Source organism: Danio aesculapii, chromosome 2 (assembly GCF_903798145.1).
Source record: "Danio aesculapii chromosome 2, fDanAes4.1, whole genome shotgun sequence".
Lineage (NCBI taxonomy): Eukaryota > Metazoa > Chordata > Actinopteri > Cypriniformes > Danionidae > Danio > Danio aesculapii.
This window is the reverse complement of record NC_079436.1, coordinates 49,907,804-49,933,948: the sequence shown is the minus strand read 5'-3', so window position 1 is coordinate 49,933,948 and position 26,145 is coordinate 49,907,804. Positions and strand designations below refer to the sequence as shown.

The window sequence follows — 26,145 nt, the reverse complement described above, 5'->3', positions numbered from 1 at the left end:
TAAATCAGTTATTAGAAATGAGCTATTAAAACTATTATGTTTAGAAATGTGCTGAAAAAATCTTCTCAGTTAAACAGAAATTTGGGAATAATTGGGCGAATAATTCAGGGGGGCTAAAAATTCTGACTTCAACTAAGTATTCACAGCCTTTGGCGTGAAGCTCTAAATTGAGCTCAGGTACATTCTGTTTCCACTGATCATTCTTGAGATGTTTCAGCAGCTTCATTGGAGTTCACCTGTGGTAAATTCAGTTGATTGGATATTACTTGAAAAGGCATACACCTGTCTATATAAGGTCCCAGGGTTGACAGTGCATGTCAAAGCACAAACCAAGCATGAAGACAAAGGAATTGTCTGTAGACCTCTGAGACAGGATTGTCTCCAGGCATAAGGCTGGGGAAGGTTACAGAAAAATTTCTGCTGCTCTGAAAGTTCCAATGAGCACAGTGGCCTCAATCATCCATAAGTGAAAGATGTTTGGAACCAACAGGACTCTTCTTAGGGCTGGCCGGCCATCTAAGCTGAGTGATCGGGGGAGAAGAGCCTTAGTCATGGAGGTGATCAATAACCCGATGGTCACTCTGTCTGAGCTCCAGCGTTCTTCTGTGGAGAGAGGAGAACCTTACAGAAGGACAACCATCTGTGCAGCAATCCACCAATCAGGCCTGTGTTGTAGAGTGCCCAGACGGAAGCCACTTCCAGCCGGGAAGTCGAAGGGCTCTCAGACCATAAGAAACACAATTCTCTAGTCTGATGAGACTAAAATTGAACTCTTTGGAGTGAATGCCAGGTGTTATGTTTGGAGAAAAGCAGGCATCGCTTATCACCAGGCTAACACCATCCCTACAGTGAAGCGTGGTGGTAGCCCAATGACCCAAAGCACACCGCCAAAATATCAAGGAAGTGGCTTCTGTTGTGGAAAAAAGATTCTGGTCTGCAAAATATTCCAAGTCAAGGTTTTCAAAAAAATGACAAAGTCTGAAATCTCCGAAGTCTTTCGAGAAAGCAGTTTTTTTGTTACAGTATCAGTAACAACAGAGACAGGTCGTTTGAGTGTCTGCCGAATATAGGCTAGCACACAGTTTAAATACACTTCTTTGTTTTAACACTCCACCCAAATTTACACAATAGCACAACTCCCTTAGCTTCTCCACTAATAGGATCTCAAATCTCTCAGGTGACCACCATCAATAAAGTCTCAGGGGTCCTACCCATGTCCAGTTAAGGTCTTTCCTTCCTATTTCAAATGTTATGACTCAGCCAGAAACAATGCTCAACAATAAATCTTGTTCACTGTCAACTGTAAGTTCAGCTGAAGTTCAGGCGTACTCATATTTTTTGGAAGTAATTACAATTGAGTGTTGGCGCACGTGCAGGTGTGCCTTATCATTTAGTTACAAAACAGAACGCAGGTGCCCTTATGGCATTGCTTCCACAAGTCTACTCTCATTGTGACATTTCATCCTGCTTTTCTAATTTCTCTTCTGAAAGGTGTATCCATTAACCAATACATTACATTTTCAACTATAAAATGAACTTGATTTTATTAGTAACATGTTTTAAGCATTATAAAAAGCATTCCAAACAAGGTTTATAAATGAAAAACCTTAAATGCCCTGTACAAAACTGAAAACAGTTGTTAAACCAAACCAGGTTGTAGTGTTTGCATTTATACTTCTGCTTTTAAGATAAAAAAATATGACCCATGCGATCTAAAAGAAATATAAAAGGAACAAAATGCTTATTAGACATCACGAGTGAAAAGAGTTGAAAGTTTTATTGAGAAAGGTCAGTCTTAAAGCCTGAAGCTGAAATCACCAAAAACGGAGAATAAAGCCAGCATTTCCTCACTCTGGTCTTCTTGTGTCTTATGCTGTTCTTTCATCTTTGCACCTCAAATGAATATCTCAACCTAATTTGCATACTATTAAATAGCGACCAGCATCAAGTTTTAAAAAACTTCACATTAAGGTTTTATCAATGTATTTAATTCTGTAATGAAGTTTTTAATATTTTGGTGAGTTAATCTTGTTAATATCATTCAGAAGGGCATGATTTCCACTACTTAAATAGTTAAATAATTACTTTATGTAGCTTTATTTTACAAAATAAAGGAGATACAAAACAGACATTTTACAGGTGAAGGAATTATTTATTGTGTTGTTAGCTATACTGAAATGAAAAGGAGATTGTTTTTAACTATTGAGTCATCTAATGGAAGACGTAATGTGATTGACTTTGGAATAAGAGGGTGGAGTGAGAAGATTGTCACGCACTGAGGAAGGCATTGTGCCAAATGTCCGTGTTTTGTATATTCTAAGATTGTAATTCAGGAGCTTTACATTAAACGTTTAAATTTCATATATTTGAATTTCAATATTTGTAAACAAATAGGAAATAAATCTTATTTAATGGCTGCTAACAGTCATTAATCATTTAATACTCTGGGGTCTGAGGGGGTTTTGTGGGACTGGAGAAGTTCTGATGTGCCCTTTGTTCTTTTTTTCAGATGCTTATAAACATACACTACCTGACAAAAGTCGATCTGAGTTGTAAGAGCAACAAATAATAACGACTTCTAGTTGATAATTTGGAAAAGTGGCAGAAGGTAGATGTTCTGATGAATCTTCTGTTGAACTGCATCCCAATCATCACAAATATTGCAGAAGACCTATTGGAACCAGCATGGACCAAAGTTCCCTTAGAAATCAGTCAAGTTTGGTGAAGGTAAAATCATGGTTTGGGGTTACATTCAGTGTGGGGGCGTGTGAGAGATCTGCAGAGTGGACGGCAACATCAACAGCCTGAGGTATCAAGACATGTGCTGCACATTACATTGTTAACCACAGGAGAGGGCAAATTCTTCAGCACAATAGTGCTCCTTCTCATACTTGGCCAGCCTAGTCACCAGACATGAACATTATTGAGCATGTCTGGGATAAGATGAAGAAGGAGGCATTTAAGATAAATCCAAAGAACCTTGATGAACTCTGGGAGTCCTGCGAGAACGCTTTTTCATCTTACATTCCATATGAATGTCTAAGCAAAGTCAGACCTAACTGTCCTAATTAAATCATTAAAAATCAAGGCAAGATCATATTTTATTTGGGTCAAATAAGCGTAATCTAGAGGCTTTTGCCTTTCATATAAGCCACTTCTGATTCCAAATGATCAACTAGAAGTCAAGATATTGCTGTTCCAAAAACTTGGATAGGCGACAAGACTTTTGTCAGGTAATGTATAAATAGCGAATACCACTGTAAACAGCGCAAACTGGGCTACAATAATCCGTTAGCAACATTCATGTATCAAAAACACTGAAGACAGTGGACTTTTCAGAACTGGATCTTGTAGCCTAGAGTTTTTGCTTGGAAATGATGCGAACAACAGTCAGTGTGTTTTATTAAACAACACATTATATTGTATTTATTTGTTGCATATTGATTACCACTAAATATTCATAATATACAACATGTCGAACAGAATTGGCTTTATTTTTGAAGCTTTGATATACCAGAGTAAAAAAAAAAAGTAGATTAATTTTTAATTTTGGGTGAACATCCTGTTAAATCTAGACAATAAAAGTTGCTTACTTGTGGAGGACAAAAAGGGGACGATAAAAAAGCATGTTTTCAGTTCTGGATCTCCATCAGAAAAGCCATCAGGAATGTTTCAGACTTGAGAATGGAAGTATATGTGTGCATCATCGTCATCATTATTATTATTATTGTTAAGCTGGACAAGACACATTCCCAAACACAACAGTAATAAATATACAAAAAGAAAATCTGAAATGAAGGCAGACGAATGATGAAGTCTTAGTCCACAGCATGTCACGACACCTGCGTCAATCTCTAGTCTTAAACCTTCAACTGTCTGTCTGGCTCTGTTATTTTAGCCTCTGCAAAAGATAAGAGAGACAAAAAAAACATTCCTTGAAGGTGATGGTCAAACCTGAGAAGAGCAGGGCATTCTGGGATGCTTCTTCTGGAAGTCAGAGTGATGTGGGTTGAATGTGACGGGCTCTGTACAGCGGTTGGAGGTCTTCATGTGGATTTCTGTCGATAGTGAATGGTCAGGTCTCCTCCGCTCTTCCAGATGAAATGCTTCACAGTTCTGAGGTCCATGTTTGGATCCAACACCTACAAAATACAGCAAACATTTGTTAAAAACAGACCAAGAATGAGTTTAAAGGGACAGTTCACCCAAAAACAAAAATGTACTCACTGGCTGCGTCTGAAATTGCCTACTACTGAATTTGAATTTACTACTCGACCATTAGAAAAGTACATTTTATACAGTCTGAATGTGAGAAGTATGAACGGAACTCGGACGTACTGAATCCGCCATTTTGTCATGATCACGTGACCTACTCACATCAGTTGCGTCATTTCACCCCATTCATGAATTCTCTCATGGTGCATCATGGGATAGCGTAGCATTTATCCGATGCGCACTTCAGAATCTTGCTGGAAGTAGTAGGTCATCCGGGTACTTCTCGCATACTACTCTTTGAATTCGGACATACTACTCGGCTCGCATACTGTTTTAAGCGTACTATATAGTATGGAAGTATGCAATTTCGAACGCAGCCACTATGTATTCCCCATCAAATGCTTTCAAACCTTTATGAGTTTTTTTTAATACTAAAGAAGATATTTTGAAGAATGCTGAAACCTTTTGACTTCCACAGTAGGAAAAATAAATACCATGTAAGTCAATAGTTACAGGTTTCCAACATCTTTCAAAATATCTTCTTTTGTCTTCAACTCATACATGTTTGGAACAGGTAAACGGTGAGTGATTGAATGATCTCAATTTTCATTTTTGGGTGACCTTTCCCTTTAACAATGTAGCTGAAGGACTTTTTTTGTTCCATTTAAGACCATGTTCACACAACAAACAATAACTATATTAGCAGCATCCATATTTATCAATATATGATAATGTTGTGTTTATTAGAATCATCGTAATTTTCATCGCAAGTTATCAGCTGCCACTTTAACATTGTCAATGTCAATTGGAAGAATTATTTGAAAAGTAAAATAATGAAAGAAATTCCAACAATGTTAAGTGACTTTATTGTTAAAGCTTGTTAAAGAGATGATTTTGAGTCTGCTGTTTTAAATTTAGAGTGATTTTTGAAGGTTTTACATATTTTTCATTGTTATTTTGTTGTTTGCGGTGGTGTGAACAGGCCTGTCTGAACCAGAGTTAATTAAATCTAAAAACATAATCTTTCAATACTTTAAATAAAATAACATTTAAAGAAACTTAGTTAGTTGCAGAGATAAAATCAGATTTAGACATACAAAATTAAATTAATTAATTAAAATAAAATATTAAAATAACACAATTACAAAACTTCACCAAGTTTAAAAATGACACTAATTCAAGCAACACGGTGTAGATTACATCAAATTCCCTGAAATTTCAACAAAATTTAGTGCATTAATGAGCATTAATTCATTAATCATAGGTTAAAAGCGACCAAAAACATGAAGCAGAGAAGGATTTACTCAAGTTAATGTGACAATATTTTAAAACTGGGATTAAAGCCACTTTTAACCCTGGGTTAATCAATGTTTCAGATTTAACAAAACTAACTGGACTGCACTGATAAGAAATTTAAAATAAACCCCAAACCAATTATAAAACCATCAACTGTCACCTTATTTACATTTGTTTCAGCATCTGAGGGAAAAATAAAGTGTTGAACAGCAAATAATCAGTACATTATTTTATTCCTTTATTCGTGTCTAGAAGCATTAAAGAAGCTGATAGTGTGTCTAACCTGATCTAAACACATGAGCTCAATCTTCTCTTCAGCCATGACCGCCACATCCTCCTCTTTCTCCTGCTCTCCCGGCTTGTCATTGGCTGAGGAGCTGGTGGCCTGCGATTCCGTGTCCAGGTTTATAATCTTCTCATAAACGTGCTCCATCACTTTGCGCACCTGCAGCATGTCGCTAGCAGACAGGCGGTCCCTGAAAACAAGAGCGGGATTAGAATCTCCAAAACCTTGATCTCAGAAATAAACACTAAACAAATCAAATCTAAGCACTTTTCGAACACTTTCCAGATACATTTTCAAACGATTTCCAGAACTTTACAGGTGTGGCAAATGACATATTTAGATACTATGCTTCATATATCTGATGCTACGTGTTATTGTCACTTTCCACACCACACCACACAACAACCTCAAAACATTATGCAATTCTGAGAGTGCCTCACACAGGTGAGTGGGCTTGCAAAACCATCTGTAGAAAACACACTCATTTTAACAGACACTTGCACCAGATACTTTCACAGGTAAGTGGGCTTGACAAACCACCTGTAGAAACACTCTTCTCTCTAAAAATAAATAAATAAATAAATAAAATAACACTACCCCCTCCTAACTCTAGCACTTAATTCTCTGAAGAGTTCCTTTGGATAATTAGCACTTCTTGTATGTATTGCCTCTTCTTGTTGAATCGCTAAATGCCTCCTTAATTGTTCATTTAAGAGTTCACACTTAGATATTGCTTGATAATAATGGCAGGTTTGGCATGCTGTCCCAGGAGAGAACCCTGAGCTCTGAGATAATTGAGCCCAGGGCTCCCACCAGGTTATTTAGCATGTAGGGTGGTCCAAAAGCTGGTAGTTCTTGTAAACTCCCCCTAGTAAAGGAGGAAAAGGAGGAGATAGGGTGGAAGGGGGGCATTCTTCCAAAACGAAGATAAGGGAAGTAAGGTGAAATGGTCTATTTATTATAGGCTTGGATTAATCTGATAAGTTTATTGATGATTCAGACATCCCAAGTTGGGAAAAGTTATTTCCGGGGGAGACAGAGATTATTTGCGGGAGAGTGGGTGCCTGAAGGGGTGGGGGCGTGTGCGCGCGACGTATCTGAAGAGCGGTGGGGGAATGTGCGCAAGACATATCTGAAGAGCGCTGGGGGTGTGTGCGGGAGGAATGTGTGACGTATTTAAGGACCAGGTGGGAGAAGCGCGATTTCCGGGAGATTATCATTGGTTTATGGGCATCCGGGAGTCTCAGTGCATTTGCGGGTATCTGCCGGAACTTCCGGGAGACTTGGGATGTCTGATGATTACAGATGAGAGACTAGCTGTCTATCTATCAATCATATCACATGCTCCTCTTGAAATTAGTTTATCAAAATTCAGAAAGGGTCAACTAAATTAAGTATTCTGTACTATATATAGTACATTTCAGTATAGTGCAGTACAGTATTCTAAGAAAACAATGTGATGGCATGTTTTCTCCAAGCCCAACACTGAATTACTGTCATTTACTCTCTGAAATGTAATTAACTCACATCGTAAATGTAAAAAAAGATTATGCTATAAGCATATGCACAGACTTCAGTGTTTTCATTTTTCAGAAAAGCAAAAATATATATTTAATTTAAATCATTATTATTTACCTAAGAACTAATTATTGTGAAAATAGTTTCAAGCACTTTATCCAAAATCCAAGCACTTTTCAAACCTTGAAAACAGCAGAATCAAATTTAAGGATTTCCAACACACACAAGAACACCTAAACACACTTCAAAATAGACTCATAGTATGTCTAAAAAATGTTTAATTAAAGGTGCTGTATGTAAGTTTTTGGCTCTTGTGAAGTATAAAAATACCATAATATGTTTGCAGATATTTAAGAAACATGCTAAGTGAACATTCTTGTTTATCTGAAAAACGATGCTGAAGTCAGATATTCTGCTTTGAAAATGTGTGTTACATGCCGGAACGGCAGTTTAGCCAATTATATTTCAGCACCCCCAGTTGCCTTGGTGGAAAACACCATATTTCATTCAATAAGGCTCTGAAAGCATGCATCCGTGACCAAAATGGGACCTCCGGTGGACAGTAGCAGACTACGAAATGAGACGTAGATTCAGAGTTCCACATGAGGTGGTTATTAATTAGCAAATAATATTACGAGCATTAACATTAGGTGAGCAGGTTACATTGTAACCCTGTGTCAAAACACATTACGTGACAAGATTTGCAGTGATAAGCAATTTGGCTGTTTGCACCAGACGAATACGACAGAAATTTAAATACAGCCATTCAGAAGCACAGGATATGCACTCACTCATGAAATGGTAAGGTTTATAATCTAATTAATACATATTAAATCTCCTTTAACATTATTAAATGTACATGCTGAATCATCATCATTATCAGTTTTCTGTTGTTCAGCTGCAAGAAATAGAAGCCGTTTCTAAAATATAAATTTCAGGTGTTGGTGTTATTTAGAACAAGACTTGAATCAGCCTTTAGGCTCGATTGTCAGACTCTCTCCAGTTGGTCAATCTGGTAACCTGCACTTGCGTTTGTTTTGATCCAGGAATGTAATACCTAGTTCAGCCACTGGGTGTCAAACTTACATACTGCAGCTTTAAAAATAAAAGTAGAATAATCTTTAGTGCTTTCAATTTCAACACCTTTTCCAAAGACAACCTACTTTTTGAGCGTTTTGGCCCCAGATGATGAATGAGGTTGGAGGTAGAATGGGATCTTGTTGAATTTTGGCATGTTTTTCTGAAAGGAGGAAACATTGTTAAAGGAATAGTTCACCCCAAAATGAACACTCATTCATGAAATCATTAAGTCATTTACCCTTCCCTTGTTCAAAATCTATTTGAGTTTCTTTGTTCTGCCAAACACAGAAGAAGATATTATGAAAAATGCTGGTACACAGTCATTTTTTACCATTAAAAAAAGTTGATGAGTGCCAGCAACCAGCATTCTTCAAAATATCTTCTTTTTTGTGCAAAAGAAATAAAGTCACAAAGGTTTAAAACCACATGAAGGTAAAGTAAATAATATGCAATCTTTAACATGCAATCAAAAACAAATGATTGAGATATTAGTGATTGTGAAATTTGAAACACTCACATCTACAGTGATATCGATAACCCACTGAGGTACAGTTTCATTCAGTAACATAGACTCCGTCTCTCCTCCAGAATCACGGCATAATAACCTAAAATTGCAATGAAAACAGATTGTAAAAAGACAAGTTCTGTAAAAGAAAAGAAAAAGGAAATTATAGTCTTATCTATCTATCTATCTATCTATCTATCTATCTATCTATCTATCTATCTATCTATCTATCTATCTATCTATCTATCTATCTATCTATCTATCTATCTATCTATCTATCTGTCTATCTATCTGTCTATCTATCTGTCTGTCTGTCTATCTGTCTGTCTATCTATCTGTCTGTCTATCTGTCTGTCTATCTGTCTGTCTGTCTGTCTGTCTAACCAAGTAGAAAAGTCACAGTCACTATATCATAGTTATTCTGACCTAAATAACGTTCGCCCTCCTGCTTCACCAAAGATCACAGGAGTGTGTGGCGGAACCTGGAAGTAGCCGTTGCCCTTTTGAATTCGACTCTCCTGTTCACCATTTACTGCAGAGAAAAGCACACAGAAGATCATTAGTCAGAAACCACTATACTGTATCGAGGTAGTGTTTAAATAAGAAATCTGAATTTCAGAGATAATTAAACTGGAGACAAAACACTGCACAACTAGAGTACAGGAATAAATATGCATCCTTTGCAGAATTCAGTGGATTTAACATGGTTTCATCAAATATGACATATGTATATATGCTAAATACTGATAAAAACTTATTGCTATTGAAACTTAACAGCTGCACATGTTGAATACTGATTCAATATATAGTCTAAGGTTTAAAATAAAAGCCATTAAAAAAAGTGAATATGTCTACCATGGTTGAGCTCATTTTCCTCCTCTTCCATTGGGTTTATATGAGTTCTGGGCCAGAATTCCAACAAGGCCTGCAGGAGCAGCCCACCAAGATTCACTGGATATGAAAAATAGAAATAATGTTTAAAAAACAAGCATACAAACAAAAAGCGCTAACATATTAAAATAATCATACTATTTAGCTGCATAATAGCCATATTTTTCCATCCATATATATATATATATATGTATTTTGGTATATGGAAAATAATGTTAGATGTGCCTTGAAATATTCAAACGCATAACAAAAGTATTATTTTTATAAGGTAAGATGATATTTGAATGAAACATTTAATATAATAAATTCAATGAAAACCAATTGCAAAGTTTAGCTATTAGCTATTACAAAATATTACAAATTTAGTCAAATGTTTTTTTCATCATGCTGAAATACATGAGCTAAATCCTGTCATCAAAATGATTTGGTTATACGATTTCCAACAAACATGACAACCAAACAGTGTTGTGTATTGTCTGCGGCACTGAAGCACAAATAATTTTATTACAGAAAAAATGCACCAACTTGAAACCAAGCGGCAACATCCCACTCTCCCTCGTGAAGCTAATACGGAACTATAACAGTAATTCATCGAAATTCTGCTATAGAGCACATTCCTATTGACCCCACTGTTAGAATGGCCAACTTTACAGCAGAAAAAAAAGGTGTTTACAGCCTGGTACAAAAAACGATTTTGGTTCATATAGCTATTATTATCCTTCATGACAACTGTGAGGGGGGTGATTTTTTTTATAACTCATCATCATTTTATTTATATTGAGTTAAAATTAGTCTGCATAATTATGGGCGTGGCCACTTGAGTGACAGCTAGGTCTAGATGGTCGCTGTCTTGTCAACTCAGCTGATTCCGGCTGATTAGCCGCTGAACATATTCATCATATTTTTGTGTTGTTTTATGTGGCTTTACACAGCCAATTGCTTTTTGGAATTATTTCTTACAATTATCAGATGATATGGGATGCTGTGTGCACTTTATTGTGCTCACAAATCATTCAAGTGGCCTCCATTTCCTAGGTTAGTGAAATTCTTATATACTTATCATATCTATAAATGTATTTGTTTTATTTAAGATCATTTATAATTTTCTTCAGAAATGTAAAGCACTCCAAAATCTGACAGATTGATTAGCTGTAGGCTCTAGAACATCTGAAACGTCATGCAGTGTTATGCCTGGATTTCATAAATAGCCTTGCTTTTACTAACACAGACTATATTTGAAGTATTTGGAATTAATTCATGTTTTCCTCTGGTAGAAAAACATCATCAGAACAATGTTTAGTGGCTCAATGTATTCCAACAGTGTTTTTAAAAGACTAAACACTTTATTGATATAGTATACAACCAAGCACATGTGGTCAGAACACAAACGAGCCGCAGGTAATGAAGTATGAAGAAGTGTTTCTCCCAAAGAAAAACCTGTCTAAGCAAAATGCTAGCAGGCATCTGTAGCTCTTTCCTACCCTTGTTTGGTAACCCCCGGGTTGTGGGATGACGCTTGAACAAAATGATGACAATTGCCCATGCCCACTTGTAGCTTTATTTGCGCTCTTCAGAAACTTACTGGTGACGTCACGGATACTACACCCATATTTTTTACAGTCTATGCTTGAAACACATGGGATGGAAAAGTGTTTTATTTGCTAATTATTGATGCAGCATTCCAAGTCCCAGCTTTGGAAAGAAACAGAACAATCTTATATCCCCTAATTTACAGTGTTTTAAATTGCTTCAAGAAGAGCATTTTTGCAGCATGAATATTTAATATTTATATATTATGCTAACTTAATAAAAAAATACAGCAAAGAATCCATGAACTAAGCAGAAGACCTTACACTTGGGGTCAGATCCATCTGGGCTTGTAAACCCAGCATCTTTAGCTGCCACCCATGCTGCAAAACAATCACTTTCATCCAGCGTTATAGTCAGCATCTAAAACAGAGGTGAACACTTTTACTTTATTATTAATGTACTTACACATTTTTACAAAACATTTACTTCACCTTCATTCATTTAAAAACATGATGCCTATGCAAACGTCATTCATTTGAATACTAACCCCAGTTTTGAGATCTACAGAAAACCAGTTTGGCACATAGACCATCTTGAACCTCTTTTTAACTTCCTCATCAAAGTCCACTTTACCCAGATCTTCCCCCTTACAGGCCTACAAAACACAGAGGAAGATTTTGCAATGGTAGACGAAAAGATTCCACACGCTTCTCACGATAAATTTTTACCTTAAGGACATCCCAGAATGCCACACTGTTGTTGGTGTCTTTAGTGAGTATGTGCCTTTTGTCATTGAGGATATGACACTGGACAATGCTGGTCCCTCCTAAAAGGTATTTAAAGAGAAAAACAAGATATTTAATCTAGCATTTAGGTGTCTTTCACAACCAGCGCACTTGATAGTTCACACTTTAAAGCAGGAGGTTGAGGTAGTTCTCTGCAATTGTTAAAGGAAACTGAGCTCATTTGACTTTTTCCATTACTATTTTTTAATCCTTTCAGCCAATCTCAGGGTCTGACGGGAGCACTTTTAGCTTAACTTAGCATAAATCATTAAATTGGATTAGACCATTAGCATCTCGTTCAAAAATGACCAGAGTTTTTATAATTTTCCTATTCAAAAGCTTGACTTTTCTTTATTGTGCAATAAGACCAATGCAATTATTATTATTATTATAGATATATACAATGTTAAGTTATGTTTTATGAGCTGCGCATGAGTAAGAAAAGTGTGTGCGCTAGCGCGGGTTTTTTTTGGGGATATAAAAAGGGATCCCTTTCTGTTTTGGTGGCAGTTATGTGTTGGAGAGAATAAAGTGTGTTACAAATAAGAAGAACCGCTGTAGTGATATGATTTAACATACAACACAGTATGAACATATTATATACACATAATATATTATAATATTACACCAGAATGAGTATAGTTCCTATCCATATTGGCCTAATAAATAGCAACTTTTAATTTTCGTTTCACATCGGTCTTACTACACAATGTAACTACTGAAAAGTCATTATCAAAACTCGTTTATGCATTTTGAGTGAGATGCTAATGGTCTAATCTGATTCAATGATGTATGCTAAGCTAAGCTAAAAGTGCTGGCTTTTAAGATTCGGTGAATAGATTTAAAAAATAATGTAAAACTCAAAAGTGGAGTGTTCCTTTGAGCCGAGATGGCTGTTGTAGCATACACTTATGGCCTTTTACCTTTAATGACCTGCTCTGGCTGTGTGCACAGTGGGGTTAAAGGGGCGCTGCAGTCGTTATCATAGTCTCCTGATGCTCTGAAGTTGTGCATAGCCTTTAAAGACTGACAATGTTGAAAAACAAACAAAGAGCAATACACATGAGCTGATTAAACACACAATATATGCAAGAACATCTTCGTTTTAAGGCAACAAGAAAAACAGCACACAGCACAATTGTAAGAATCAGATAGAAAGTACTTCAGTCAAGTTGTCAGCTTTTGAGAATAACAATCATAGTCCTCATGCTTTACCTAATCTGATGATGGTATTAATGAAAATACTAACATTTTCCTACATGCAAATTTGTTTTTTACAAAAATATGTTTCGAATGATATATATAAGCCAAAATATTAGACAGAATTGTTAGCCCTCCTGTTTTTTCTTGTATTCTTTTTGCAAAGGTCAATATTATAAGCCCCCTTGAGAAATTATTATTTTTTTGATTGGTTACAGAACAAACCACTGTTGTCCAAGGACTTGCATAATTAAACTAACTTGTCTAGTTAACCTAATAAACCTAGTTGAGCATTTAAATTGCAGATTAAATTGAAAAGCAGTATCTTGCAAATAATATATGCTTTAATCATGGCAAAGAAGTTTCCAATTAAGACAAAACTGTTTTTAAAAAAGTATAATTTAACTACTGCAAAGTGATAAATATGTTTTAATACTCCAAATGATGTCAAAGACTTATTTAAAATCAAAAAAATTAAAATCTGTCATTTTCTGCTATAGATTGGATGCTGTCAATCATTCAACATCAGAATCCACCTTGAAACCCGGACTGGGAATAAAAAGAATGGCATAATCAAAATCATATCAAAATCCAACTGAACAAATAGTTGGAACTTGGCTCAGAGGAAAAGAGATATCATACATTTTTGGTAGTATAAAGACGCTATAAACGACATCAAATTTGTTGAAAATGTATGACTATAAAATTCAAAAGTATAAATTAGCACCTTGGCTTGTAATTTATTATAAATTATGCAGAAGCACTGCATAGAAAAAGACTTGATCATACTAGTTGATCTAAATGAATGAAATCTTTCCAAATAGAGCTATTCAGATCATTTGGTGAAATTATATTTATATCGCAATATATTGCGGCAAAACAAAATAGCACAATGTCCGATTTTGCTAATATTGTGCAGCCCTAATCCCTAACTTCCCTCCGTCTCGTTGGATGCAAGTCATTGAATACGTTTACATGGACACCAATAATTCGATTTTAATGCGATTAAGACAATACTCTGATTAAGAGTCTACCATGTAAACAGCGATTTTTGATTAATTTAATCCGATTAAGGTCATAATCAAACTAAAGAGAAATCGAATTAAGACATATGGAGTACTCCGACTTTAGTCGCATTATTGAAGTGCAGTACGGACATGTAAACACCTTAATAGAGCTATTACAGTCATGTAGGACTTTTCGCTGCGTTTTGCGACAGGATAGTCCACACGAATGCACGCACGCACGCACACGCACAGCTGTTTGTCACGCTGCGCCTACCGAGTCAGTGCAGACCACAGACACCTGCATCGTGAAATGCGGAGGCTTTATTTCCATTTAGCATGCGGTTTGAACTTCCATTAAAACAACAGTCTTCCAGCAGTTTATAGTTGCATCCAATATCTCATTTGTCACAGGGGGATGCCCTAATGAAAGTGCCAAAGTGCAGTTAAAGTTGACAAATTAATAATGAAGCACCCGAAATTACATGAAACTCCGGAGGAAATGCGGATAGTACGGTGACGCAATGACGTTAATCTAAGTATGTGCTAAAACAGGATCATGAAAGAAACATTAAAAATGCAACTCATGTAAACGCCTTAATCTTGTAATTGTCTTAATTAGATTAAGGCAAATAATTGGATTACTGATGTCCATGTAAACGTATTATGATACACACCTTGCAACCAGGATTGGGAATAAAAATAATGGCACAATCAAAATCATATCAAAATGAAACTGAAAAAAATAGTTGGAACTTGGCTCAGAGGAAAAGAGATGTCATGTATTTTGGAAGTATAAAGACGCTATAAACTACGTCAAATTTGTTGAAAATGTATAACTATAAAATTCAAAAGTATAAATTAGCACCTCAAAACTAGTAGGGAAATAAGTATTGCAATTCATTCAGCAAATATGATGCAGAACAGTGCTACCATTGGATAAGAGCAGCTTAGACAAATCAAAGGTAAATTAAATACCATGACTGAATGTTGTATGTGATCTGAGTTGTGGTTACTCACCCATTTGTTCACAAAAGATTTAGTTGTAGACACCCAGATTGATTGTGGAGGATCAGCTGATCTGTCTAATTCCATCTGCACAGAGGAAACATTAACATATATTTATTAAGATTTCAGTACCTTCCTTTCTATATTTTCACTATGCATCTCGAGCTTGCCCTCACCCTTAAAACAGGTGCTTTCTCTTCACATATGAGCACACGCAGGTCAGGATTACGCAGGTCTGTGCAGTAGATCTTTCTGTCCCGTCCTCCAGAGTAAATGTGTGTAAAGGCTTCGTTCACCTGCAGAGCCCACACGCCCTCATCATGGACCCGGTATGTAGCAATGCATCTCTGCTGGCCAAGAGACCACAAGCGTATCGTTCCGTCCGAGCTCCCAGAGAGACACTAGAATAAAGCAGGTTTTACATGCACATCTGAATGAGTATAACAAAAACCAAGGAAAACAAATATTTTAGGTAGTAATTACAAATCGGACCCTGACCACATTTTACATTAACCATTTATCAGGAATCATATGTGATCCTGGACCATGGCTGCATTCAAGTACAATCGCTAATAGGGCTGAACAATATATTATTTGAGCATTGATATCGCAATGTGTGTATTAGCAATAGTCACATCGCAGGATTTTATGACTTATTAACAAGTAAAAGATGAAGATATTATTAGTTTTTTATTATTATTTACACAATGATGATCATGTTATTTTACATTTGATTTTTCAACTTCTGTAGTTGAATACTGTTATACTCCCTAGAAAACCTTAAAGCACTGTTTATTTTGGCTTGTAATTTATTATAAATTATGCAGAAGCACTGCACCAGTCGATCTAAATGAATGAAATCTTTCCAAATAGAGCTATTCAGATCATTTGGTGAAATTATATTTATATTGCAATATATTGCAGCAAAACAATATATCGCAATGTCAGATTTTCTTATATCATGCAGCCCTAATCGCTAACTTCCCTCAGTCTCGTTAGATGCAGGTCATTGATTATGATACACAAGTGTCCACTACGGGCGGAATCTCTGAATAAGTTTAAATGGAATGCCCTAAACCCTTCAGCACTTGGAAACTACACTGTTGTGACGTCACAATTGCATTGGATTTTGGGGACATATAGGTGCTGGAGTGGACTTATGAATCTGACTCCCTCCAGAGTATGTCCATGTAAGCTTCACTTGTTCACTTGATGAACACACTTTAAAATGGTGGCAGGGATTTCCAGAGAAAACATGGGAAGGGAAGTTTGCAAGTGTATGTCTAAAAGTGGAGTGGAACGCAGGCCATAAAACCAGTCTTATGTTGCACAGCTATATTTTTGTCTATAACCAAAAAAAAAAAAACATTGTATGGTTCAAAATTATAGTTTTTTTATCATTAGAATAATAGATAAAGATCATGTTCCATGACGACATTTAGAAAATTTCCTACTGAAAACATTCCCACTGATGAGTTTTAGGAATTGCTAAGAGAATAATTTGGACAAATTCATACGCAATTATCAAGATTTTTTTTTTTTTCATATCACACCTAAATATTGTCCAAGCCTAACAAACCATCAATGAAAATGTTTTTTTTTTCAGCTTTTAGATGGTTTACAAATCTCAATTTCAAAATATTATGACAACTTTTGTGGTTCAGGATCACATTCATGGTAGGGCTGCACGATTAATCGGAAAAAGATCGCGATCTTGATTTAACCCAACACACAATCCTAATTCAGATTTTCTACGATTTAGCCAATCATACTTTCAAGGTCAGGGGAGAAGCGTACAGGCGGTTGCACAAGCCTTCACATTGTTTTATACATGTTGCTCAGCAACATGAACACCTCCAAATGGCGTTAAAAATGTCACATACTGTATTTATAAGGTATAATTCACCCCAAAATGTAATTTCTGTTGGTTTACTACCGAGAGAACGTGTGCGTGCCCGCGAATGATGTATACTTTAGTGAACAGAACCTGCATATAGGCTGTTGTAAACAACGTTTAGTTTGTCGCACAGAGTGAGCGTTTCTCAGGAGCCGTGTAGAAAGTATAATTTGCATGCATGTTTTTTTTTCTCCAAGTGGCGACAACCATGACATGAGCGCACTTGGCAGTGAAAGTGAAACCAAGCATCGCATTTTATGAAGGTTATGATTCGACAAGCATTTGCTATGTTTTTTATTTTATAGCAAACACAAAGTGTTGTGCTTGAAAATAAATGTTTAACAGTGTCAGTATAACTACTCTAGCCTATATAATGTTGAATATACTGCAAGAGGGAATCTGATAATGACAAATGTTTCATTTTAGCAGTAAATAAAATGGTCTAATAGTGTTGTCAATGACAAATGACAAGCAAATGTCTCAAAGATAATAATCTAGCTTTAGAATTATAAATTAAAAGTGGACAAACCTTTATAACAAACAGAACAAATTTAGTCTGTTCAAGTCTATATACAATGTAGCATACAGTAGACCTACACATAGGCCTAATATTATTATTGTTGTTTTACCATATGTTTGAGAAATAACATTAATAATAGCCTACTCATTTTAATCTTTATTTTACATCTACAGAATCCTGAGAGAATTGTGATCTTATTTTTAAGCAAAAAAATCGTGATTATCATTTTAGCTAGAATCGTGCAGCCCTAATATATTTTAACTTCACTGACACTGATTACAAAATATTTTTTAAAGTCATAAAAATTCTAAAGTTTTTCCAATGAGTGGCTTATTAACGGTTAACATATTTTAGGTATTACAATTTTAGAATGCATCTGAATCTGTATCCTGTACACTTTGCATGTGACATATGAAATCATAAAAAATGTGCAGTATTGTCTGCATCCATCTCAAAATCCCACCTGAGTGCCGTCTCTGTTCAGTAATAAAGATTTGACGTTATCAGTGTGGCCTTTCAGTTTCATCAGCTTGGCACATGTTCGTGGATCCCAGACTCTCAAGACCTACCAAGAAAAAGTGAAGCAAACACAGTCTGTAAGAAAACCTTTTCATTTAACCCTGCAGCAACATCAGTGGCAAGATTCCTTTCTTCAAATGATGAGAAAACATAAAATGGCATAACTCACCTTTTCTGTAGATCCTGAAATGATCACCGTTCCTGTCTGATTCATAGCCAGACTGTAAATGGAGTCCTTGTTTCCGCTCAATGAGGAAGCTGTCACAGAAAATATGTCGGGTAAGTTACTTTCAAAAAGCAATTCATTACTAATTACATAATTAAAATAGTATTTTAATTAGCAAAAACCCAAGGCACTCAAATTTCGGCAAACACTTGCCTTTATCAGGGTAACAGAGATCAGGTGTGTCTGGAGTTTCTTTTGAACACAATGGTATATGATTTCTGCTGTTTATTCTGATGAATCCCTTTCCCAAAGAGCACAGACACATTATTTAAGCTACCCCTGAGCTCTTTTTGTTTGATTTTAGTATTTTAATTACTTTGTCTGAAAAGTAACTTAGTAACTCGGGAGTAATTTCATTACTTGACTCACTACTAACAATTAACACAAATTCCAACACACCGAAAATATAATTTACACTGTTAAATCTTTAAATACGAGTCAAACAGGACATTGTAGTTTTGTTAAAAAAAATACACTCAAATTTTAAAAAACATATGTATCAAAACTCAAAATATTTTAATGTAATGACGTCATATTTCATACATATATTGGCATTTCATTGTTTCTTAAGCATGTACAATTAAATCTATCATTCTTTAGTTGAAATTAAATTATTATGCAAAATATCTTTATATAATATATAATTACTGCAGTTCTCTGAATTTATACCATATTCATACTAACTTCTCAATTCTCTTTTTTTTTTTTTTGCATATGCAACTATCTTGATCAAGCGGCAACCTCCCGCTCTCCCTCAGGAAGCCAATACGGAAGTAACTGAAACTGCAATTCATCAAAATTCCGCTAGTCCTGGCTCCATAATAGAGCAAATTGCAATTGAGCCCACTGTTAGAATGGCCAACTTTACAGCAGAAAAAAAAGTGTTTACAGCCAGGTACAAAGAACGATTTTGGGTCATATAGCTAATATTACCCTCCATGACAACTGTGAGGGGGGTGAATTTTTTTATAACTCATCCGTTTCCTTTATATTAGGTTATATTAAGTTTGCATAATTAAGGGCGTGGCCACTTGAGTGACAGCTAGGTCTCGCTGGTCGCCGTCACTTCACCTCAGCTGAATCCGGCAGATTAGCCACTGATCTCGGCATATTCATCGTATTTTTGTTTTGTTTTATGTGGCTTTACACAGTCAACTGCCTTTTGGACTTATTTCTTACAATTATCAGATGATATGGGATGCTGTGTGCATTTAATTGTGCTCACAAACCATTCACGTGGCTTCGTTTCCCATGTGAGTAAAGTTACTGTATATACTTGTATACCATCTCTATAAATGTATTTGTTTTATTTAAGGTAATTTATCATTTATAATGTTCTTTAGAGCTGTAAAGCACTCCTGAATCTGACAGATTGATTAGCTGTAGGCTCTAGATCAGTCATTTGAAGCCTTGTCATACAGTGTTATGCCTGGAGTTCAATAGTCTTGCATTTAGTAACACAGACTATATTTGAAGTGTTTGGAAGTAATTCGCGTTTTCCTTCTGTAGAAAAACGTCATAAGAACAATGTTTAGTGGCTCAATGTGTTACTACAGTGTTTTTAAAAGTCTAAACACTTTACTGATATAGTGTACAGCCAAGCACATGTGGTCAGAACACAAACGAGTCCCAGGTAATAGAGTATTAAGTGTTTCTCCCAAAGTAAAGTCTGTCTGCTAGGTCCAAGCAAAGTGCCAGCAGGTGTCTGTAGCTCCGCTCACTCTCCGCCTCTTTGCCCTTGTTTGGTATCCCGCCGTGGGTGCGATGACGCGCAAACAAAATGGCGACGGTTGGCCGCGCCTACTTGAAGCTTCTTTTGCAGTGTTCAGAAACCTATGGGTGACGTCACGGATACTACATCCATATATTTTACAGTCTATGGTCTTGATGTCTTTTTTGGTTAAAATAGAATTATTCTGCAAAATATATTTGTAAAGCAAACAAAATCCAATTTCTCTGCTTCTCTGAATTGATTCATACAGAACTGTTTATGTACATTATTTAAACAAGTATTAGTAGCATTAAATTAAACTACCTAAAAGTAAAATAGTAATATCATACTTAAATTTTCCAAATGGAAAGTTCATTTGATTACATTAACAAGTTACTTTGATGATGATGAAGACTTTATTTGTCACATACACTTTTACATGCAGCCCCATGACCATAAACGACCATCACACATTTTCAGGGGAAGACAGTTCAGACGAGAGGTAGCTTTTAGAAAAAGATACATTTGAAAAGAGGTAGGTGGAAAAAAAAAAACAATTGTGACCAATTACACCAACACTGGAGGCAATAATGCACTCACTACAGAGCAAATGGGTTCAGAATCTTCTTATTCTTACTTAACATATAATAAGTAGGATGGTGTCAACAGTGATGATTCAGCATTTACTCACTGGTGACTGTATTATTAGAGGCGGTCAGAGCTGTCAGTGTGTTCACATCCCACAGAAAGATCTGCCTGTCCAGCCCAGCTGATGCCACCAGCTCCTTGTCCTTTGCATATGCTAAAGCTTTGACATAGTCCTACAGCATAAATCACAACCACATTAACAGGTTAGACATATGATTATATTAAATAAATAAATTTATCGTGATAATGAACATGCACAATATTGATATTGTAGGCACTTCAAAATATTGTGAATAAAAATGTATTATTTAAACTTTTAGACTGCCTTGTCAACAATAGTTTACATACAGTACGCATACTTAGATTCAGTGTAATCTGTAAGTAGACCAAGAATTTTTTTATAATAAAATAAAATAATTTTAATTATAAATAAATAAATAAATAAATAAATAAATAAATAAATATATATATATATATATATATATATATATATATATATATATATATAAATATATATATATATATATATATATATATATATATATATATAAATAAATATATATATATAAATAAATATATATATATATATATATATATATATATATATATATATATATATATATATATATATATATATATATATCATAGAACGAATATTTCTGTTTAATTTTGTATGCATAAGTAAAATGTTGAGGATCTTTATACACTTGCAAGCATTGTTTGTAATTGGGTATATTTCTCCAATAATAATAATAAATAAATAAAAACTTCTAGACTGTCTTTTAAGAATATTCAGATTTATTTGCACTGGTTGTTCATAACAGCACCAAATGCTTGAATAAATTATTTACTTTCATACATTTTCACATTATTCCAGCCTACACTATTGGAAATTCTGTAACTATTTAAAGCCATTTGGTTTGCTAATTCTATACATTAAGGTTCTCATTTGTTAATTTAATCAGTTAATTTAATCAAAGTCAATGCAATGATAACTACAAAAGCATTTCTTAATATTTGGCGATGTTAATTTCATAGTCATTGCTTAATAATGCATTAAAATCAAAAGCCGCTAATAACTAATTCAAATTTCTCACTGCTGATTTTAATGTATTACCTAATATTTACTAATGAGACTTTATTGTAAAGTGTTACCTATTGTAGTTTATAATCGATGGATCAATGCATCAATGGATTTGCTCTTCAGTGTTTGGACTATTAGCAGTGAAATTAAACCACACTGAACCAAACTAAACTCTGAAAACTGGACTGACAAAGTTTTAATTCACTAGAACTTCTATGTTAAGCGGCTTTGAAACAATCTACATTGTAAAAGCGCTATAGAAATGAAGATGAATTGAATTGAATAATCATTTTGCAATTTAATTTATTTATAAAACATTAATCTACTGCAAGCATATATATACAATAAAGCAATACACAAAATATTTTTTGGATTATTACACCTATTAAAGTAAATTTTTTGCAGATTACCTCAACATTGTGAATACGATAAAAGCTTCAGCAATTAATCACATCAGGAAAATCTGATACCGACAGAAGCCTAATTTATAAATACATATACAGCCTAATAGGGCTGCACAATATATCCTTTCAACATCAATATCACAATGTGCACATCTGCAATAGTTACATCGCAAGATCTGCAATGTTGTGGCGGGATTATAGATGACCAGGAACCACAGTTGATTGTGTCTGTCTGATTGTTTATGCATTTAAAGCATTTTAAAGCATGCATGCACAATAAATTATCTTTGTAACTTTAAGTAAGGTTAATTGAATTGAAGTATATATACACAATGAAGACTACAATGCTATTTTACATTTGATAACTCAATGTGTGTACCTGAATACTGCTAGACTCTCAGAAAAAACTGTGCTGGTGTATTTATTTATATCTTTGCTCTACTGATTTTATCTATGTTCATGATTGGTTTATTATATTTAATTCAGACGCACTCTACAAAAATAATCCTAATTAATCTAAAATGATGTTAATTTTTTCCAAATAGAGCCATTCATTTAATCCGGTGAAATTATATTGAATATCGCAAAATGTATCGCAGAAAAGTTTAATATTGCAATGTCTGATTTTTCCAATATCGTGCAGCCCTACAGCCTAAATATGTTCAAATGACAAAAATAGTACCAATCAGCTTCATTCTGTTAGCTAGGAACATTCTGGAAGGTTCAAACTGTGGCTATGTGAGACTACCATTAGCATAATTTAAAAACAAAAGCAGCAATTTATGGCCAAACTAAACACAATATGAAACATACCTTATGTGTTCGTAATGTGGACATGCAGAAACCCTTGTGAGCATTCCAGACTTTCACTGTGGTGTCCGAAGAGGCTGAAATCACTACAACACAGAATATAGATGTCACAGAAATCTAGCAAGAGGGATTTTTAAAATATATCTGAAGTGCCTAGACGTACATGTCTTTCCATTACAACAGAGAATGATGTCATTCACCCAGTCGGTGTGATGCTCCATTGAAGCGATGTAAGGATCCTGCTGTGAGAGCAAACAGTAGCTAGTTGGATTTATCACAAACAGTTAACCATATACAGACAGAACTATAGACAGAATTTGAATGACTTGTGACTTTAAACTAGATGTAAATTTAACATTGTTGCTAAAAATACAAAGTAGATAAAATCCACTAAATAAAAATCATTCAGTAAATCACAATAAGTGTTTAAGATAAATCACTTTGTGTTGATTGACACTCCATATCCGGATGATGGAATCTCGGCCGGCTGTGAAGAGTCTGTTGAGAGCAGGATCCAGTTGAAGAGCATTAACACCGTTACGATTGTACTTCTCCACCTCATCTCTAATCACATAGGAAACCTGTAAACACATTACTATTAATAACTCAAGTTTACTAGACAATCACATGTTACCATTTTGGCCAAGTTGGCTTTATATTCGCACATTCATTCAGTGACAGCATGAATACTTTATATACCTACACTTTATTAGGTACACCTTACTAGTACCGGGTTGACCGTTTTGACTTTGGAACTGCCTTAATCCTACATGGCATAGATTCAACAAGGTACTGAAAATATTCCTCTGAGATTTTGGTCCATCTTGACATGATAGCATCACGCAGTTGCTGCAGATTTGTCGGCTGCGTCATGCATGATGCGAATCTCCTGTTCCACCACATGCCAAAGGTGCACTTTTGGATTGAGATCTGGTGACTGTGAAGGCCATTTGAGTACAGTGAACTCATTGTCATGTTCAAGAAACCAGTCTGAGATGATTCACGCTTTATGACATGGTGTGTTATCCTGCTGGAAGTAGCCATCAGAAGATGGCCATAGCCATGGTCTGTAACAATACTCGGATAGGTTGTGGCATTGACGCAATGCGCAATTAGTACTAATGGGCCCAAAGTGTGCCAAGAAAATATTCCCCACACCATTACACCACCTCCACCAGCCTGAACTGTTGATACAAGGCAGGATGGATCCATGCTTTCATGTTGTTGACGCCACATTCTGACCCTACCATCCGAACTTCTATTGTCCAATTTTGGTGAGCCTGTGTGAATTGTAGCCTGTTTTCTGTTCTTAGCTGACAGGAGTGGCATCCAGTGTGGTCTTCTGCTGCAGTAGCCCATCCGCCTCAAGGTTCGACATATTGTGTGTTCAGAGATGCTCTTCTGCATACCTCGGTTGTAACGAGTAGTTATTTGAATTATTGTTGACCTTCTATCAGCTCCAACCAGTCTGGCCATTCTCCTCTGACATCAACAAGGCATTTGCGCCCACAGAACTGCCGCTTACTGAATATTTTCTCTTTTTCGAACCATTCTCTGTAAACCCTAGAGATGGTTGTGTGTGAAAAACCCAGTAGATCCCAGTAGATCAGCAGTTTCTGAAATACTCAGACCAACCCATTTGGCACCAACAACCATGCCACGTTCAAAGTAATATTTCCTTCCTCATTCTGATGATCGGTTTGAACTGTAGCAGATCGTCTTGACCATGTTTACATGCCTAAATGCATTGAGTTGCTGTCATGTGATTTGCTGATTAGAAATTTACGTTAACGAGCTGCTGGACAGGTGTACCTAATAAAGTGGCCGGTGAGTGTATATGGTTCACCACACTGAATATATTCTTTGAATATTCAGTCTGAAATCGCATGCAAGTCAAAACAACATTAGCACTATTTGACTGTGAACAATGTTGTAGTTGGATAGTCACTGGATGATAACATGATTCACAAATTTATGATTTGCAAACAGTACTTTTCTGAAATTATATTAAGAAAGTGAAAGTCTGAATGTGTGAATATAAAACAAACTTGAGCCCAATCATGCTACCTAATGTGTATATCACACTGCCAATTAGCACACGGTTTAAAAAAACATTGTTAACAAAGGACGTATTGAGAATTTACTTGTATGTTTTATAAATCCATGAATCTGATATACAGTTTTGAAACTGTATAAGACCTGCTTTTATCTATAATCTAATGCGGTTTTAAATAAGAAGCCAATTATGTTAAAATAAGATTTTCAATGACAAGAGCACGTACATTTACAATGGGCAAAATAAATATTTGGACATCTTTAAAAATAACTGAATGGCGTTGCGTTGCATATCAACACTGCACCATGGTAACACCACAGTACTTAACTAAAGGTGGAAAGTCTGTAAATATTACGGACTCCATATTAGGCGAGATCTGAAAAAAAAAATGTAAATGCACTGCCGAATAACCTTAAAGTTTCACAAATATTATCTGTAAATTATCACCTGGACCTTTCTCCGTCCAGCGGCGTTCTGTCTGTGAAGTGTCGCCATCTTGCATGTTGACAATCAGTGCATGCGTCACTTCCGGGCGGATATACTTGGAGCGCATATCTATGCTTGGAGCGTTTGAGACAAATCTTCTGTCAGCAGAGGCCGCTGTTCGATACATTAGTGCGTGAGGATGAGCTTTCATATTTACCTTTTCCTAAACGTTAATTAATTATTAGATTGAATGAACATACGATTAACCATTTGAAGGTAAGAAAGACTATAAAAGAAATCAACGTTCCTGAAGTTTTGTCTATAAACAAAGTGTCACATCACATAAGTTACTATTTAGGCTAACTGTTACTTCAGGAAAGCCATCTAGTAGCTGGTAGCTATCCATCCTTTAGTACAAAAGTAGTTAGCATGTAAGAAAATAGCAACAAAATTGTACATAATGTGCAATTGTTAAACATAACTCAAATTAGATTAGATTAGACTGTCTTTATTGTCCCCGAAGGGG

At 35.5% G+C, this 26,145-nt stretch overlaps 1 protein-coding gene across 4 annotated transcripts; it reads right to left on the bottom strand.

Annotated features, from left to right (window-relative positions):
• Positions 1-1,617: 1,617 nt before the first annotated feature.
• wdr48b (WD repeat domain 48b) lies at positions 1,618-25,713 on the bottom strand. 4 transcript variants are annotated; one of them, XM_056481632.1, is made up of 19 exons: positions 25,641-25,713; positions 23,578-23,718; positions 23,301-23,379; positions 23,141-23,223; positions 20,883-21,012; positions 18,424-18,512; positions 18,199-18,300; positions 15,495-15,719; positions 15,331-15,405; positions 13,030-13,132; positions 12,050-12,147; positions 11,869-11,976; positions 11,645-11,741; positions 9,756-9,851; positions 9,327-9,432; positions 8,913-9,000; positions 8,479-8,555; positions 5,795-5,987; positions 1,618-4,142 (listed from the first exon to the last, which is right to left on the bottom strand). In XM_056481632.1, exons 1-19 carry the CDS (start codon positions 25,686-25,688, stop codon positions 4,047-4,049), a joined length of 2,034 nt encoding a protein of 677 aa, XP_056337607.1. In that variant the 5' UTR covers positions 25,689-25,713; the 3' UTR covers positions 1,618-4,046. The 4 variants fall into 4 exon arrangements, with proteins under 4 accessions (XP_056337607.1, XP_056337615.1, XP_056337623.1 ...); XM_056481640.1 differs by having other exon boundaries at positions 23,301-23,376; XM_056481648.1 differs by having other exon boundaries at positions 25,647-25,688.
• Positions 25,714-26,145: the final 432 nt, after the last annotated feature.

Bases quoted from the DNA above. Each gene is read 5' to 3' on its own strand.
- wdr48b (XM_056481632.1), bottom strand. From the start codon at position 25,688: ATGGCGACACTTCACAGACAGAACGCCGCTGGACGGAGAAAGGTCCAG. The intron at 23,719-25,640 runs GTGATAATTTAC...ATGTGTTTACAG, and splicing joins CTGGACGGAGAAAGGTCCAG to GTTTCCTATGTGATTAGAGA. The intron at 11,742-11,868 runs GTTAGTATTCAA...CCTCTGTTTTAG, and splicing joins CTGTAGATCTCAAAACTGGG to ATGCTGACTATAACGCTGGA.